Below are 17,323 nucleotides of genomic sequence, written 5' to 3'. Positions count from 1 at the left end.
TATCACTTTAGTCATTTGTGTGATTTCTCGACACATTTCTGGTTCCTGGTTCCGGACTGTGAGCTCTAGGAGGGTGGGTCCCAGTTGGTCTCTGTCTCCACTGTGAGTCCCACCCCCATGCCAAGGACAAGGCCTGGCACACAGCAGGTGGCTCAATAAGTATTTGCCTAACAACTGAAAGAGCTCAACACCTGGACCCTCCCCTCAACCTGGAGCCACTCAGGGCCTCATATTACTTCCCATCTTCTCTGATGATCACCAACAACATATTTTATGTCCTCTTCTAAGACTTTGATTAAATCTGTTTTCCCCACAGCCCTGGGAGGGAGAGTGCTAATCTGATCCTCATTTTACAGAAGAGGAAACAGAGGACCAGAAAGGCCAAACCACTTGCTCAGTGTCACACAGCCTGCACTTGGCAGAGCTGAGATGTGGACCCACACAGCCCTCAAATTCCTGAGCAGTGCTTGGCTGGGGACGAGCAGCGGTGGAGGCCATGAGAGAACTGAGAGTCAGGATCTTGAAACGGAGGAGTTTGGGGAAAGAGGGGAGGAGCTGGCCCTACAATTCTAGGGAAGAGGTGAAGGGAAGAGACCGTGTAGTCCCCAACTCCCTGAAAGCCTGTTATTGAATGACCAGGTCACAGCTATATGCCAGGAGAACATTCATTAAGATAAATCTTTGGTAAATTGGTAAATTCAGTGAGCTGGACATTCACCAAGGAATTCCCCCAAATCTGTGTATTTCAGGGTGAGTCCTGCAAGGAAAGTGCCTAGAGATGGTATCATTCGTGTTCTCATGGGTGTCCCCCTATGATTGAATAGAGATGACCCTGGGAAGGATGGAGACATCCTGAATACCCTCATCGTGGAGTAATAGGGAGCCACAGAGGGTGTCTGAGCCTCTTCCTCACTTAGCAAGTACTCTCGGGGTCTGAGGACTCAAGGAAGGGCCAAGGGAGTTGGCGATACAAGAGATGTGTGATGTATTTCCCCACTCCTTCCTTCCCAACTTGTAATCCTGGTTCTGTTGTGATACCCTGAGCATGTAACTTAACCCTTTGGCCTCCGTTTCCCTTCTGTAAAACAAGAACCACTGTGTTACCTTCCTGGTAGGACTCACCCAGGCCTGGGTTTGAATTCCAGTTGGCTGTGTGTCCTAAGGCAGGTGAACTGAACTTTCTAAGACTTTACTCCCTCACTCTTACCCCGTCATGCCCCTCCCCTCTCTCCACAGCGAGATTAACCGCCTGGATTTGGGGCTGACAGTGGAGGTGTGGAACAAGGGTCTCATCTGGGACACCATGGTGGGCACCGTGTGGATTCCCCTGCGGACCATCCGCCAGTCCAACGAAGTGAGTGGAGGGCCGAGGGCTGGGGAGGAGTGCCTTGGAGGGGCCCAGAGGCCAGTGGCCTTCACAAGATGAACGTGTCTCTCTCTCCCCCAACAACGTTTGCGACGGTGGGTCCAAAGTCACCAGGGTCTGAACTCCTTCCATCCTGTTGCTCTGCCTTTCTCCCTGGGCAGCCCAGGATGGCTGCTGGAGGATCCCCATTACATCTGCATTGCCATCAAGGGAAGAAAAGGTTGCAAGGGAGGGGGCTCACCCTCTCCGTTAAGGGCCTAACCTGGAAGCTGCTCACAGCCCTTCACTCACATCCTATTGGTTAGAACTTCGTCACGTGGACACTTAGCTGCCTGGGAAATGTAGTCTTAAGCTGCACAGCCCTGGGCCCCGCTGAAAATGTATTTCTATGGAAGAAAAGAGAAGGGTTATTGTGGGTAATTAGCTTGTTGTGCTGGGAGAAGGCTACACCAGTCCTGAAGGTACTAGACAATAACCTCGGCCTCCTCCCTCGCCTTCTGGCCTTACATCTCACCCCTTCCACTCAGACCCTTCATGCTGAGCCCACCGGGATCTTAACCACCCTAGGACCTTTCCTTGCCATCCCTGCTCATCTCTTTTGGGGTACCTTCTCGATGGCACTCGCTTACATTGCCAGCCTCATCTCCCCTCCCCCCTCCAACCTCCACCCCTTGTAGGCCCCAAAGATGGTCTCTGAACCTTCGCATGTGCTGTTCCCTGGGCTTCAAGTATCCCTTCCATCGCCCTCTAAGCTCAGCCCCCATGGCCTCTCCTCCAGGAAACTTCCCTAACTTCCCTCTGAATACCCCAGCCCCACCCCACCCCACCCCTGGCTCTGCCCTGACCTCTCCAGGCTGGAGGTGAGTGTGTCATGCTCTGTCTCCTGTGACCGCAGCGCTGGTTTGTTCACTTTCGGTGGGGAGTTCTCCCCTGGATGGGCATCAGGCCTTTTACTGGAAACTAGGGCCACCTACGCCCATGACAGATGAGGCATAGCTGTGCAAACTTGGGACCACCCCTGCCTGGCCCCACAGGGCCTTCTCTCTGGGTCCCTGCCTCTGGGCTTCCTGGACCCACCATGTTGCCTTGGACCGGAACCTTCTCTCTGCGTCAGTTTCCTTGTCTGTAACGTGTGGGCATGACCCTTGCTCTTGGGGTGAGGGTGAGAGTCGGGGGGCTGCTGGTCAGCATGTAGCGCATCCCTGCTCCACCCTGCATCACTTCGGACGCTGTCACCCCGCCCCAACCCCCAGGAGGGCCCTGGAGAGTGGCTGACACTGGACTCTCAGGTCATCATGGCGGACAGTGAGATCTGCGGCACCAAGGACCCCACGTTCCACCGCATCCTCCTTGACACCCGCTTCGAGCTGCCTTTAGGTGAGTGTGGGGTGGGAAGACAAAGGACCCTCACCAGACCCAGGGGGATGGCCAGGGCTGGGTGGGTTCAGACTGCCCTTCCTTCTGAGGATGAAGTTTCCTGTCCCTGGAAGACAGAGTGTCCCAGTTGCAGCAAGTCAGAAGGGCAGGCACCTGCCATGTGCAGAGCACACCACAGCCCCCCCAGGTCACCAAGGGCCAGCAAATGCTTCTTGATCCATAGGACTTGGGTCTGAACTGACCAGGGCTGGTCCTTGGTGAGGTCTTAGACTGCAGGGTGAGCTGGAGATAAAAGGAGAGACAAACAGAGACAAAGAGACATGTAGAGAAAAACAGCAGAGACACAGAGAGACCTCTCTTCTTCTCTCGGAAGCAGCTCAGTTCTCTCCACAGCCTTTTTCCAAGAACCCATGGCTTCCCCACCCTTGGAATGCTGGGAGGCATCTCCTCTCTCTTCTTGCGTTCCTTCCCAAGGCAGCTCTGGGGCTGGGAAATGGGACACCACCTTGTCTTCCCTTCCTCTTCCTCCACCCCGTTGAGACCAGCCCATAGACCAGCAGGCTGCCCCGGCTGGAGGCGGAGGGGCAGGGAGGGGTTCCAGACTCACAGCCAGGGCTCTGCTTCCAGACATCCCCGAGGAGGAGGCGCGCTACTGGGCCAAGAAGCTGGAGCAGCTTAATGCCATGCGGGACCAGGATGAGGTGAGCATTGGAGGGGGGACTCTGTTCCTCTTGTGCCTGTCTCCCCACGTCCTCTGCTTTCTGTCTCTGTTTTGCTCTCCACTTGTCTGCCTCTGTGTCTCCAACCGGACAAAATCAGAGCCTCATTTGGTGCCTTCTCAAAGCACGGAGGACATCAAAGAACACACAGTCCTCCAATGATGAAACGCTCTCAATCCGCTGGAGTCCTGCCCTTGCCAGATACCCCCAAGAAGACTCGGGGCCCCGCAGCAGCCCTCACCTCCGTTCTCTGCCCCACACCCCTCAACTGTTTGGTTTATACTTTGGGACTTTTCAAAGCTCTCCCCCACCAGTTTGGTCTCTGTGCCCCTGTTCTTCCATGGCAACCCCCTTCTTCTTGGCTTTGTATCATCACAGTGTAAAGACCCAGCGGGGGTCAGAAGGCAGCCTTTGAAGGCAAAGGCTGAGAAGAAAAAGCAGGCGAGACCAGAGCTCTCTTTAGTGAGAGGTGGAGTGCCAAAAGGCAACCCTCACATTAAAATAGTTTTTGTCCAACCTCATCCCTCCTGATCTTTCTTCTGCTCCTTGACTCAGTTTCCCCCACTGCTCTCTCTTTCTTCCACTTCTATTTTTTTTCTTTCCCTCATCTGTGTTTCTTTCTTTTGCTGTTCCTGTTTCTCACTCTTTCTGTGTCTGTGTGTGTGTGTGTGTGTGTGTGTGTGTGTGCGCGCGTGCACATGAGCGTGCGTCTGTCTTTTTTTGTGGACATCTGTATCCTTCTCCTGCAGACAGAGTGATTTGGGAGGCAGGGGTAGTCAGGATGGAACAGAGCCGAGGACCACCTTGGTCATCTGGCTTCTGGCCCCTCCTGAGAGGAACTCTCTCTTCTTCCCTCCTTCTCAGTATTCATTCCAAGATGAACAAGACAAGCCTCTCCCTGTCCCCAGCAACCAGTGTTGTAAGTACCTCTCAATTCCTCCCTGGGCATCAAATGAAACCTCTTCCTTCTGCTACCCATGGCTGTCCTGTGTAACAGGCCACCACCCCACCCCCCCGCCCCGGCCAGAGGAACGGATCCTAGGAGCACACAGTATTTGCTCGTGGTGCAGTGGAAAGAAAAGATCTGGGGCTTGGATGTGAGTCTTGCCTTGCTGTGGGGTCATAGGCACGCCGGTGTCCCTTTCTGATCTGCAGAGTCCCTCTCTTTGAAAGAGGGCATTTGACATTGCCCTCACTCTGAGGGCTGTTGGAAAGGCACAAGAGAGTCCTACTAGAGATTTGGAAAACACTTTGCAGACCCTTTAATTCCATTCATCAGATCCTGAATGAGGACCTATAGCTCATTTGACAAACTTTCCTGGGGCCCCCACAGACCGCATCCCCCCAAGCAGCCCACAGTCTGGTGGTATAAACAATCTTGCTAACACAGATACAACAGGCACACATACAGTGGGTGAAGGCTGTTTCCTCTGTCCATTTTCTTAGATAGAGATCTTAGATAGGTCTCTGTTTCTTAGATAGAGAAACAGAGGCCCAAGAGGAGAAGTGACTTGCCCAAGGTCACACACCCAGCAGGAGACAGAGCTAGGATTTGAACTCAAGGTCTGAGGGGCTCCAGCTTTGCTTTTCTTTCCACTGCTCTGCATCTATGGACAATGTTGGTCACGTTCCTCTGACTACCGCCTCTCCACTAAGGCTGAATTTCTTGGGAGTGTTTATCTTCCTTGGCCCTGTGGATACTCAGAAACACCCAGGCCAGTTCTGCATAGGCCAAGGAGATGTCTGTCCCCTAAAAGCGCCCTCTGAGTCCCCTGGCGTGGGGAGGAAGTGACAAATCATATAGTCTCAGGGCAGAGCCCCGCCTGACATTTTGACCCTGCCTTTCGACCTCTTTCTCCTTTTCCATCTGCTTCCCCCTCCCCCTTTCATCCCTTCTCACAGTCTCCCCTATATCCATTGTCGAACCCCATATGCCCAGGATGGTAAGGATGGAGCCCGGTGGGTGGAAGGGCTGGGGGACTGCAGTTGGGAGCCCCATTTCCACACTAATTTGGGGGAGCTATCGAGAAAGTCCTCTGACTTCCCTACTTGGGGAGGGGTCATTGCTGCCCTAAGAAATTACTAACCCCCACACTGGTGAATGGGGTCACTGAAGGACGGGGGCGGGGGGACAGTGTCAGACAAGTGGAGGCAGGAGCAGATGACGAAGAACAAACACCTGGGCAGGTGGACTGACCTGAGGATTGGGTTCAATTTGGGAATGGAGACCTACCGCCAGCACTTACCTCCAAGTTCTCTTGAAAATGTTTCGTCACCGCCATTTCTTGGAGGCAGCCAAGTGTCAGAGGAGACAAGATTCCGGTCCAAGGCACTTTTCCAAGACGCTGTGTGCTGGGGATGAGGGGATGAGGGAAGATGTGGTTCTCTCCCTGGTCCTCAGAGGCTGTGTGACTTCAGGATGCTCACTCTACCTCTCTGAGCCCTGTTTCTTCACCTGTAAAATGAGCAGAATGATTAAAACCCACCCATCCGTGGTGTTTCAAAGTTTAGGTTTCCAGCTCAGTGTTTTCTTTCCTTGTATTCCAGAGGGGGAGGGAAAGAGTGGGGAGTGCTTACCCCAGAGTTCAGAGTCGGAAAACCCTGGGCCACAACGCCCCCTTTATTACTTCCTGGCTGAACTTAGGGCCTCTGTGAAAAATGGGGATATCCCACCTTCTTCCAAGGTGATTATCAAAGATGTCACAGATGTCAGCGGTGAAAGTGCTATTCTGAGAAGATACTCAGGGCAGGAGGGGCTCGGGGTCCTGGGGTGGGAGGAGGAGATGGGGAAAATGAGGAGGATGGGGGGTCCCCCTCCCCATGCCCCCCCTCTGCCTGCTCCCTTTTATTATCTCTGCCCCTTCTCTTTGTAGGCAACTGGAATTATTTTGGCTGGGGTGAGCAGCAGAGTAAGTACTCAGCTTGATGTTCTGGGAGGCCATGGGGAGGTGGGTGCCTTGGCCACCCTGAGGCCCCCCTGCCCCACCACCGAGGACGCAGGGAGCCTATGACGGACACACTGGGGCCTGAGGACTCACAAGGCCCTTCCTGTGCCCTCCTGTCCCTTGACATGAACGTCTGTCTTGAGGGTCCTGCTCTGTTTGGTGGGGAGTGGGCACCATTATTGGGGTGGGCGGACTCAGCTGGGAGGAGTGGGCCCTTAGACCAGAGACCTGCCTGTCTCCAGCTGGGCACTGTGACCCCTTCCCCCTGTTCCCCGTGTATAATGTCATCTCCTCTCCTGTGACTCCTTCCTCTTTTTGTCTCCCCGTCTTCCTCCTCCACCTGGAAATGGGCCCCAATGTCACTTGGCAGCGGTAGGTACAGGGTGAGAGGGTCTCAGAAGAAGCAGCTGGGCAGGGGTCCCCGGGCACTTATCACTCCAGAGACCTCAGCTTCCAGAGTTCCCCACCATCTTCCTCCGATCTAACCCCTGGTTGAAGAAAATAAATAACCCTCACCGCCCCCCCCACCCTGCAACTCCATGTTCATTTACTCCCTGAGCAATAAACTCATTTTCCCCATGTCCTGCCCCTTCCAGGGAAATCTAGTCTTCTAGCCTGAGCATGAATCTACCTCCTTCCCTCTGCCCCGCCCACTGGGTGCTCAGATCCTAATGGACAACTTCCACTATGCCCTCCCTACAGGACCAGGGAAACTGCTTACAGATACTTTGATCCAAAACAACTTGTCAAAAGCCAATTTGGCCCAAATAGGCATTTGGCAAACAAGAATTCTTGGTTAACAAACACTTTGCCACAAACAAACAATGCAGTCAAACACAAGCACATTTTTGGCTGAAACCAATTTGGCAAAAGCTGAAAATTATGACAGTTGGGTCATTTCATTAAAACCAGAGTGGCTGGAAATGCTTATTGGGAATCAGGCAATTTGGACAAGAACTATTTGGTAAAAAGCAGAGTCTGGGTGAAAGCAGAACGAATCCAGTAGGAAGCAATTTGCCCCAAAACAAGACAGTTCGCCAGAAAAAAATTAATAACTTGGCGAACACGCCCACAGCCCCATGCAATTTGGTTGGAAACACCTTGGCTCAGTCAAGGACAGTTTGGTAGAAAAAACGCCCATTTGGCTTAAGACTATCTACCCAGGTAATTGGGTAGAAAACGAGTTGGTCAAAGGAGCAATTTGGTGACACTGACAAATTGTCCGGAGTTCCCTTGGGGGACTGTCTGGGTTTCAGATCCCCCACTTTCATGGCCTCACAATGACACCCTGATGCCTGCAGATCTGAGCTGTGGAAATTCACATCTGCTTCTGCCTAAAATGGCCGCAACGGTGGCGCACAACACATCAATCAGATGGTTGGCCACAGATGATGGGGACAGGATAAAGAGCCTGTAGGTCACAGTGGCCCAAGTCAGCTGAGAAATCAGGAAGTCAGAATTACCTCGGGGAGGCTGGCTTTGCTAGCTGAAAATGAAGTTAAGTTTTCTCAAAAGGCAAAATAGGTTTGGGAATGAATCCAACTAGCTTTCTATGTGAAGGGTGAAATTAATTTTTTCAACAGTTTACCACATTTTAAAAAATGGACCTATTTGTCAAATATATGGAAACGGACACGATTAGCCGGAAAAAAAATTAGAAGGTTAAAATAATAAGGCAAGAAAAACATACAAACATCTGGTAAATAAGCAAAAAAACCTCAAGGATAAAAAGGGGCAGGCCACCCCTTTGGCAACTAATGTGACCAGTAAATTAATGCCACAGACAAGAGCCATAAGCCACCCAGTCAGGGGTTTAATTTACTTTTATTTTTATTTTTTTTGCAGCCTATTTGTTTTCGAGTATTGCTTTCTATTTTATTTTATTTTATCTTATTTTATTTTATGGAGAGAAGGAGAGAGAGAGCATGCGCAGGTGTGCCTGCATGCAGGTGGGGACGAGGAGGGGCAGAGGGAAAGAATTTTACGAAGACTCCCCACTGAGCGCAGAGCCAGACTGGGCTCCATCTCATGACCCCAAGTTCATTACCTGATCCAAAATCAAGGGAGAGACACTTAAGTGACTGAGCCACCCAGGAGGCCCTCATGTTGCTTTCTAAATAAATTAAGTCTCTCCAATCCCACCACAATCTAACATCCCTCCATACTGTCCCCTTTTTATCAAGGAAAACAAACCAGATGAAAACGTCCTTCAATTCTTATAAAATACATGAAGTTCAGCAATTCCACTCTGTTGCATTTTAGCGACAGATTCTGAGTGTGGTGATCTTTTTTTTTTTTTTTTAAGATTTTATTTATTTATTTATTTGACAGAGAGAGAGATCACAAGTAAGCAGAGAGGCAGGAAGAGGGAAAGGGAGAAGCAGGCTCCCCGCTGAGCAGAGAGCCTGATGCGGGGCTTGATTTCAGGACCCCAAGATCATGACCTGAGCTGAAGGCAGAGGCTTTAACCCACTGAGCCACCCAGGCGCCCCCTGAGTGTGGTGATCTTGCCTACCTAAGAATCTAATCCTTTTTGAGGGCTACAGTATCTGTCAGAGCCGCTTCTTTGTTCCGACACACGTGAGTTCAGATCTAGAATCCGCATTCTCGGACACCATGAAATCTCTGAGTGTTAAAGGAAATTTATACTCCACCTTGTCCTCCTGATCGCCCTCTAAACGTCCCCTGGAGTGTTTGTGTGACTCACTGCCTGATGGAAAAACTCATCTTATTTTCAGAAAGCCTGGACTTTAGCAAAGTCTATTTTCACATTTGAGCTGAAGGACACCCTCCAATTTGTCCTTGTCTTCCTCATATTGTAGGACCTACTTTGGACCCCCGACTATGAACCCAGTCTGACTGGCAAAGCAAGGTTTTCACCTCCCTTATCCTAAAGCCTCTACTTCTATTAACATGGCCCAAGATCCTTCATTCATTCTGGCAAAGATTCCTCTTTTTGGGTTAGCAGCCAGTGAAGACTCCCTAGTCTGCGAAGTCTGAGAGACTGCATTTGGCCTCCATGGTGTGCTTTCTCTCCCTCCCCTCCTCTGTCTTCTAGATGATGACCCTGACAGTGCAGTGGACGATCGTGACAGCGACTATCGCAGCGAGACAAGCAACAGCATCCCACCACCTTATTACACTACATCCCAGCCCAATGCCTCAGTCCACCAGTATTCCGTCCGTCCACCACCCCTGGGTTCCCGGGAATCCTACAGTGACTCCATGCACAGTTATGAGGAGTTCTCCGAGCCACGGGCCCTCAGGTGTGTAACCCTGGAGGAAGGGATCCGTGTGTGTGCATGTGTGTGTACGTGGCTGTGAGTCCCAGAGTGGAGAGAGGAATAGGGGACCTGGGCGAGCTGGAGGGGGAGGTCAGTGGGTCTAGGAAAGCAGCATCCGTACTTTCTTTTAGGTAATAGAGTCCTTTCTTTACTCTTGATCTTATAAGAAAAATCTCCCAAGCTTGGTAAAAGGGGATCTGCTTTGGCTGAAGGAAGAGGGATAAGCCAGGAGGATCCTGAGAGGTGCCCCCAAAATATGGGGGTGCCTAGGCGCTCCCTTTAAGGGCCCTGGTTTCTGTGTACTAACTGGGCAGGGGAACTGTGGGTAGGGGAAGAGACGGGCATTCATGGAGGGTGGTGAGGCATAGTGACGTTGAAAGGAGCCCAGTAAGCAGGTGGTTCATGGTCCTGCCATGGTGGTGCCCGGTCCTCCCTAATGGCTTCACTCTGTGTTTCTGACTGGTGGCCATGGGCACGGTGACACAGAAGCTGTACCTTGAAAGTAGGCTGTCCCACATCTGTCCCCTAGGTGGGTCCCCTGGTCCTCATGAGCCATGCCACTGCCCTGCACAGGGTGCTGGTCCTCAAGCCTCAGAGGCTGACCCTCGTGCCTGCCATCCTTCCTCTCTGTCCCGATGACCCCAGCCCTGGTTTCCAAACAGAACGGTGGCAAACATGATATTGAGCAGACTGAATATTTGTAAAGCACTTAGAGTGGTATCTGTGAGTACTACACGGGGACTGTTAGATACAAGGCACAAATAACAGCGTTTGGAGCTAACCATGCACCCAGCGCTGGACCGGCACCTTCCCTTCATCATCTCATTTTATTCTCTGGGTGCGAATACTATTGGTCCCATTTGGTAGACAGGGAATCAAAGCACAGAGAGGTTAAGTCACTTGTTTGAGGTCACACAGCTGGCAAATCACAAGGACTAGTGTTTACGGGGAACCTACTGGATACCAAGCAGTGGCCTGGTGTGATTTTTGGTTGTGGGTCTTTTCCCTAAGTATTTGTTCCTGGAAGAATACATCTCTTTCATGAAAGCATCACTTGCCTTCATTTGCATACTCAAGGTGGCTTCGTGCGATTATGGGAACAAAGTTTCAATGTGTTGGAAACAGCTGAGCGTATAAGATATCAAATATTAATAAACTATTAACTCTTTTGGAAGAAGGAAAAGTCCTCTCCTGGAGAAAATGAGCTGGAGAGTGACCATAGCATCAGACCCAGAGAAAATGCCGGGAAGTGTTTGGTTGGAGGAGTCTGTCTACTGTGAGCATTCCTGGAACAGAATGCGGTAGGGGGGGGGTGTTGGAGAAAGAGGAGTCTCCTCCCCTCGTGCTGTGGTTAGGCCACACAGGAGTGAGAGGAGACCTTTCAGAAGGAGGACAGGATGCAGAAGCAGAAATGGCTTGCATTCCCCTGAGAGTGACTCAAGCCACACTCCCCGGGCATCCTACGGCTATACTGCCTAGTGCTGGGTGATCTGAAAGGCTAGGGATACAGAGCCAGACACAGACATGCCATTCCACAGGTCGGGGCTTGGCTGTAAGGAGGGATACTGGATACTGGATACTCTAGGAGTGGGGAAGGGTAGGGAGGGCTTCCTGGAGGAAGGTGCCTGGGAGATGGCCCTTGAAGGATAAATGAGTCCGAGGCAGAGGAAATGGCTCGGCCACGGATTGGGGAGGTGCAAGGTGCCAGATCGTGCAGGAAGGCCCTTGGGTGGCTAACTCGGGGGCATGGGAGCCAGGGGAAGCGTCTGAATGGGGGTAAGAGTTGTGTTGGAACTCAGTATGGCAGAGCCAGGAAGGGAGGATGGCCCCAAAGCCAAGCCTGGGACAATGTATGTGGTGCCTGAGTTGGCAGATGGACACTTCCAGAGCCATGCTGGGATCCCTGTCCCAGGCTGCCCCCTTACAGGGACCCCAGAATGTGCTGGGCTGGACTTCAGGGGTATTCATCAGCGGTGGGACTTTGGAGCCCTTTCCACCCAAGTAATACCTGCTGATCCCCACCTGTCTCCTGCCATCTACAGGGATGGGCACCAAAAAGCAATCAACTAAAGTCGTAAACCAGCAAACGTTGGCTAGAGGGAGAAACCCCCATTTTGGTTGCTACAGCATCCCTGGGGCTGTCCGGGGAAAGGGGTTGCAGTCACTGAGAGTGGAGGAAGTATTTAAGGCAAGGAATGATGTTTGTTGAGTGACTGAGTGAATGATTATAAGGGGGATGAGGGGTGGCCCATGTGTCATGCTACGCACCCCCAGGCAGAGATAGAGATTTCTTCCTAGTCATGCCCAGCACGATCCAGGGGGGCATCTTAGGAGCATATAAAGACCTGACTTGGCCAGAGGGTGGGGGAAACTCACTCAAAGAAGGGACATTTCATTGGGCACCAGAGGATTTTGCCCAGAGGTGGGCAAGAGTATAGGATTTTGGAGGAACAGTGAGAAAGCTAATGTGGCTGGAGCCGGGGGAGAGAAGGGAGCTTGTAGGGAGATGAGGTGCGGAGGCTGGAGGGTTTGGGCCACACTGGGTGTAGTCTGGGTGTGCCACACGGCACAGACTTTATTCCAAGGGCTCTAAAAAGCTATAGTAGAGTTTGGAACAGGGAGGTATGTGATCGCATTTATGACTTGAAGGAGTCCCTCTGTGGCTTCCATGGGAAGCAAGTACTGTTGGGGATAGGACGGTAAGGCTGCACCTGGTAGAGGCAGCGGAGCCTGGACGAGGGTGGAGCCCAGGGTGCAAGGAAATGGATGCATTTTGCACGAGTTTTCAAGGTGGAACTGGGGAGACCCCCGGCAGGGTTGGCTGTGAATGGAGGTTGAAACAAGGAGTGGAGGCAGAGAGGTGTGGGACCCGGGGTCATCAAGAGCCAGGCGTGGCCATGTTCAAGTTTCAGGAGCACTAAGTCTCCAAAGGCTGGAGATAAGGGCACTAATTGGGGTCCCCAGCACATGAAAGGAGCATTTGCAGCCTCCACAGTGCATGGACAGGAGTGACGCATAGTAGGTCATCAGTGATCACTAATAGCATCCATCAAGTTTCCTGCCTGTATCTCCAGAGGGGAAATGGCCTGGAAAGCCAAGATTTTTGTTTCTTCCGTTCATGACTGTGTTTCCCAGGTCCGTAGGGCAGAACGTGATGCCTGGTAGGGGCTTAACCGATACTGAGTGAATGACCGGGTGTTGGAACCTGTGTGACTGGGGCTGGGTCCGGCAGTGGCTCTGTGCCTCCGCCGCTGAGCCCCAGCTGGTTCCCACAGCCCCACCGGCAGTAGCCGCTATGCCTCTTCGGGGGAACTGAGCCAGGGCAGCTCGCAGCTGAGCGAGGACTTCGACCCGGACGAGCAGAGTCTACAGGGCTCCGAGATGGAGGACGAGCGGGACCGGGACTCCTACCACTCCTGCCATAGCTCGGTCAGCTACCACAAGGACTCCCCACGCTGGGACCAGGATGAGGAGGAGCTGGACGAAGAACTAGATGAGGAGCTGGATGAGGACCTGGAGGACTTCCTAGAGGAGGAGGAGGAGCTGCCTGAAGAGGAGGAGGAGCTGGAGGAGGAGGAGGAAGTGCCTGATGACATTGGCAGCTATACCCAGCGGGAAGAGGTGGCAGTGGCTGAGCCCAAAGACTTTAAGCGTGTCAGCCTCCCACCGGCCGCATCGGAGAAGGAGGAGAAGGCTCCAGCTGTACCTGCTGAGGTCCACGACGTGGCCAAGGCAGCCTCTGAGCCAGCCGCCCCGGAGGAGGTGCCCACAGCTGAGCGGGCACCTGAGCCCGAACCCCCCAAGTCTGAGGAGAGGTAAGGGGAAGGGACCAAGGGGCTGTCACGGGGTCAGTGGTGCCGTGATGGGGTCAGCATGGACCTGGGGAATGGAGGGGAGTTTGTCACAGGGTCGTGGCTGGGGAAGCAGAAGGGACACTGATGCCGTCAGAGGGGGTACAGATGGGCCGTTGTGTCTCTGAAGGGCCAGAGAGTCCACCAAGGGCCTGACGTCACTCCAAGGGCTGGGGGTCAAGGGAGGGCCGGCCCTAGAGCCTCATGACATCCCTTGCCTCAGTTTCAGGCGACAAGAGGATGAGGAAGGCCAGGAGGGTCAGGATTCCATGTCCCGGGCCAAGGCCAACTGGCTTCGAGCCTTCAACAAAGTGCGGCTGCAGCTGCAGGAGGTGAGTGAAAGCGGCCACCTGCCGGGTCAGGCCCATGTCCCGCCCACACCCGTGCAGGGACTAGACTGCTTACCTCCCCGCCACTCCCGTGCTCCTCCCACCCGGGGCCAGTTCCCAGACCCCGCCCACACGAGTCACGACATGCCCTTGGACAGCTTGGCCACGCCCCCTCCGGCTCCCCCTCCACCTTCTCTGCACCTTCGTCAGTCCGGGTCTTTTCATGCTCCGCCCACACCAACCTGGCCCCACCCACACTCTTCTCTGTCCCCGCCCCCCCCGCCCGCCCCGCGCGGTTCCCCGCCCAGTCCCTGCCCAATCCGACCCCTCTCTGGCCCTAGCTACACCTTGGCTTCGTCTGTCTCCGGAAGGGCGGTTCTCTGTTCTCACCCGTGCCTGCCTGTCCTCTTCCCCAACCAGCTGGCCCCACCAAGGCCCAGCCCAGTCTTCCTCATGGCAGCCCGGAATTTTGAGGGGGGTAAGAAGGAGAAGTGAGCCGGAACCTGGAGCTAGGTCATGGGTATAGCCATGTCGGGCGGGGGTCAAGTTCATGGGTAGGGGTAGAGGTTAGGGATGGGGATAGGGCTAGAGGTCAGAGTTAGGGCAGCAGTCAGAGATCAGAGGTCAGGGTTAAAATTGGTGTCAGGGGGAGGAATCGATTCCTGGGATAGCATTGGGTACCAGTGTCAGGGCTGGGGAAAGTTCTGAGGTCTGGTCAGAGAAGAAATTAAGTGAAAGATAGGTTGGCATTAGGGTCAGGATGGCTGTTCAGATGGGCAGCAGGATTGAGGCCATTCATTTACCTCTTCAATTGCTCAGGCCACCCTAGGCTGGGGACAGAGCAGTGCCCTTATGCAAGTGGCCCTTCCAAACTGGGGTGAGGCTGGCAATAGGATATCCTAAACAAATTCCCAAAGTCCTAGACCGTCACACATCAGAGCCGCAGAAACTTCAAATCAAATTTCTTATGTTTTAAAACAGAATTCTATTTTATTTTTAACGAAGTACTCCAGTCACATGGTTCTAAAGGTAAAGGGTAGAAAAGAATTTGCAGCGTAATGTCTACTGAATAACTTTCACTAAATCAGCAAATTAGATGAAAAAAAACAACAACAACAACAACCAACAGCTACTCTTATAATGGAACCAGCCATAGAACAAAAAGTAAATAAATAAATATGGGCAGACTCTCTGGGTTTCATAGGAGCATGAAACTAATCCAAGACCATCAGGAAGACTCCCTGGAGGAGGAGACACTTAAGGAGAAGTGATATGCAAAATACATCAATAATACTTCCGAAGAGAGGGCTGGACCCTCTCCGATCTTTGCCCACCATGCCACCCTTTAGTTGCATAAGAGATGGGGGTGTCAACCCAGGGTCTGTCCTGAGATCCAAATGACGAATGGAGGCTGGTCGGGTGCAGTAGGTGGGAGGGCATACAACGAACTAGCACATCTCAGGCAAAGGCCCTGGGGTACAAGATCAGATGAGCAGGTGAGGCTGGATGAAGGACAGAAACTTATGAGGGTTTGAAGCAGCCTGTGAGAATCCCAGGACTATAGAGCATGAGCACAAAAGAGGTGGGGAGCCTACCCTGCCCTGGGGAGACAGTGACCGTATCTCTGTCTCACAGTGACCGTATCTCTGTCTGTCCCACAGGCCCGAGGAGAGGGAGAGATGTCTAAATCCCTATGGTTCAAAGGCGGGTGAGTAACGGAATTGTAGGGGTAGGAGGAAGTTTTGAACCTAGAGCTTGAGGCTGCTTTACATTATAGCCTCAGCCCCGTGAGGGGAGCAAAGGGTTCCATTTATTTATATATTTAAGATTTTATTTGTTTATTTGTCAGACAGGGAGAGAGAGAGCACAAACAGTGGGAACGGCAGGCAGAGGGAGAAGTGGGCTCCTCCCTGAGCAGGGAGGCCTATGTGGGACTCAACCTCAGGACCCTGGGATCATGACTTGAGCCAAAGGCAGACACTTAACTGACTGAGCCACCCAGGTGCCCCCAGGGGATTCCATTTAGATGGAGGACAGAGCGAGTGACAGATCGGGTGAAATCATGTAACCCCAGACAGAAACCAAAGGCAGTAACACATGGAATTCTTACAACAAACCCAGGAGGCCTGCTAGCCCTATTTTACAGATGGGGAAATTGAGTCCAAAGAGGTACATGCCTTGTCCCAGCTGCTTGCTTTATTCAAGACCACTCCCCTCCCCCCGCACCCTCCCTCCCCCACTAGAAATAAATGCAGGGTAAAGGAAAAGTCTATTTCCTGCAGTACACCTCTGTAATCCTGGAGTGAATTTTTTTTTTTTTTGCTTTGATTGTTTTTATTTATTTATTTATTTATTTATTTATTTATTTTTAAAGATTTTTTTAGATTTGAGAGTGACATAACAAGTGAGAAGGAGTAAAACAAACTCCCCGCCAAGCAGGGAGCCCAATATGGGGCTCAGTCCCAGGATCCTGGGATCATGATCTGAGCTGAAGGCAGATGCTTAACCGACTGAGCCACCCAGGCGCACCTTGATTCTGTTTTTAAATATCTCAGATTATTGCTGTGGCTGCTGGCTCTCTAATGATAATTATTTGGTCTTACATGGAGCAAGTTGCCGTATCTAATTTCTTGAGTTTCTAATTTTCGGGGCTTTCTTTTCCTTCAGCGTCTGAGTGGTGAGGTTAGAAGATGTAAAAGATATTTTTAAAATTCCACTAGTGTTTTAAAAATAGCAGCAGGAAGGTGACTGCCTTCCCTTACACGTCCCTTGCACACAAAGGCATGAAGACAGAAGCTGCCGCTCCCAGATGAGCAGGTGTCCTGGGTGGGGAGCCCAGGACGCAGGGACTGACACGGGGATGTACGCGTGCTTTATGCAGGAAGTGCCCTTAAGAAAAATCTGTGAGGCAGGCAGGGCCAAGCCGGGGAAGCAGCCAGGCACAGGTGTAGTTCAGGAATCAGCACACCTCTGCCTGCTGGAGCGTTCGAATAGCATCCCAGGGCTTGTCAGGAGTCATTGGCTGCCAGGCATCTCTCTCATTGAACAATGAGAAGCTTCTGGGGAGGAGCCACACCTGAACCCTCTTTGAGATGAGAGCAGCTCTCAGTAAAGTGAATTTGTACAGGGCACAGAGCTCCTTCAGATCCACCAGCCATGCCAACACTGCCAAGAGGCCATAGCCTAGATTTCCAGTTCCTCTCTTCCCATCAGCTTTTTTTTTTTTTTTAAGATTTTATTTATTTATTTGACTGACAGAGATTACAAATAGGCAGAGAGGCAGGCAGAGAGAGAGGAAGGGAAGCAGTCTCCCCGCTGAGCAGAAAGCCCAATGTGGGACTCGATCCCAGGATCCTGAGATCACCACTCGAGCCGAAGGCAGATACTTAATGACTGAGCCACCCAGGTGCCCCAAGACTTTATTTACTTATCTGAGAGAGAGAGAGAGAGCA

At 52.2% G+C, this 17,323-nt stretch overlaps 1 protein-coding gene across 7 annotated transcripts in view; it reads left to right on the top strand.

Moving 5' to 3' along the window:
* The window catches only part of UNC13A (unc-13 homolog A), a 62,873-nt gene that overhangs the window by 10,766 nt on the left and 34,784 nt on the right, over positions 1–17,323 (top strand). For 6 of the 7 annotated variants that reach the window (XM_032315311.1, XM_032315342.1, XM_032315333.1 and 3 more), the window contains exons 4-12: positions 1,237–1,354; positions 2,620–2,743; positions 3,371–3,444; positions 4,327–4,381; positions 6,336–6,371; positions 9,466–9,673; positions 12,967–13,506; positions 13,766–13,874; positions 15,533–15,579. In XM_032315311.1, the coding sequence (XP_032171202.1) occupies positions 1,237–1,354; positions 2,620–2,743; positions 3,371–3,444; positions 4,327–4,381; positions 6,336–6,371; positions 9,466–9,673; positions 12,967–13,506; positions 13,766–13,874; positions 15,533–15,579 (1,311 nt within the window). The remainder of the gene's footprint in view (positions 1–1,236; positions 1,355–2,619; positions 2,744–3,370; positions 3,445–4,326; positions 4,382–6,335; positions 6,372–9,465; positions 9,674–12,966; positions 13,507–13,765; positions 13,875–15,532; positions 15,580–17,323) is intronic. The other variant, XM_032315319.1, reaches the window with a different exon arrangement.

The sequence above is a fragment of the Mustela erminea genome, chromosome 1, assembly GCF_009829155.1.
Source record: "Mustela erminea isolate mMusErm1 chromosome 1, mMusErm1.Pri, whole genome shotgun sequence".
In the NCBI taxonomy this organism is placed as follows: Eukaryota; Metazoa; Chordata; class Mammalia; order Carnivora; family Mustelidae; genus Mustela; species Mustela erminea.
This window is presented reverse-complemented; position numbering and strand designations above follow the sequence as displayed.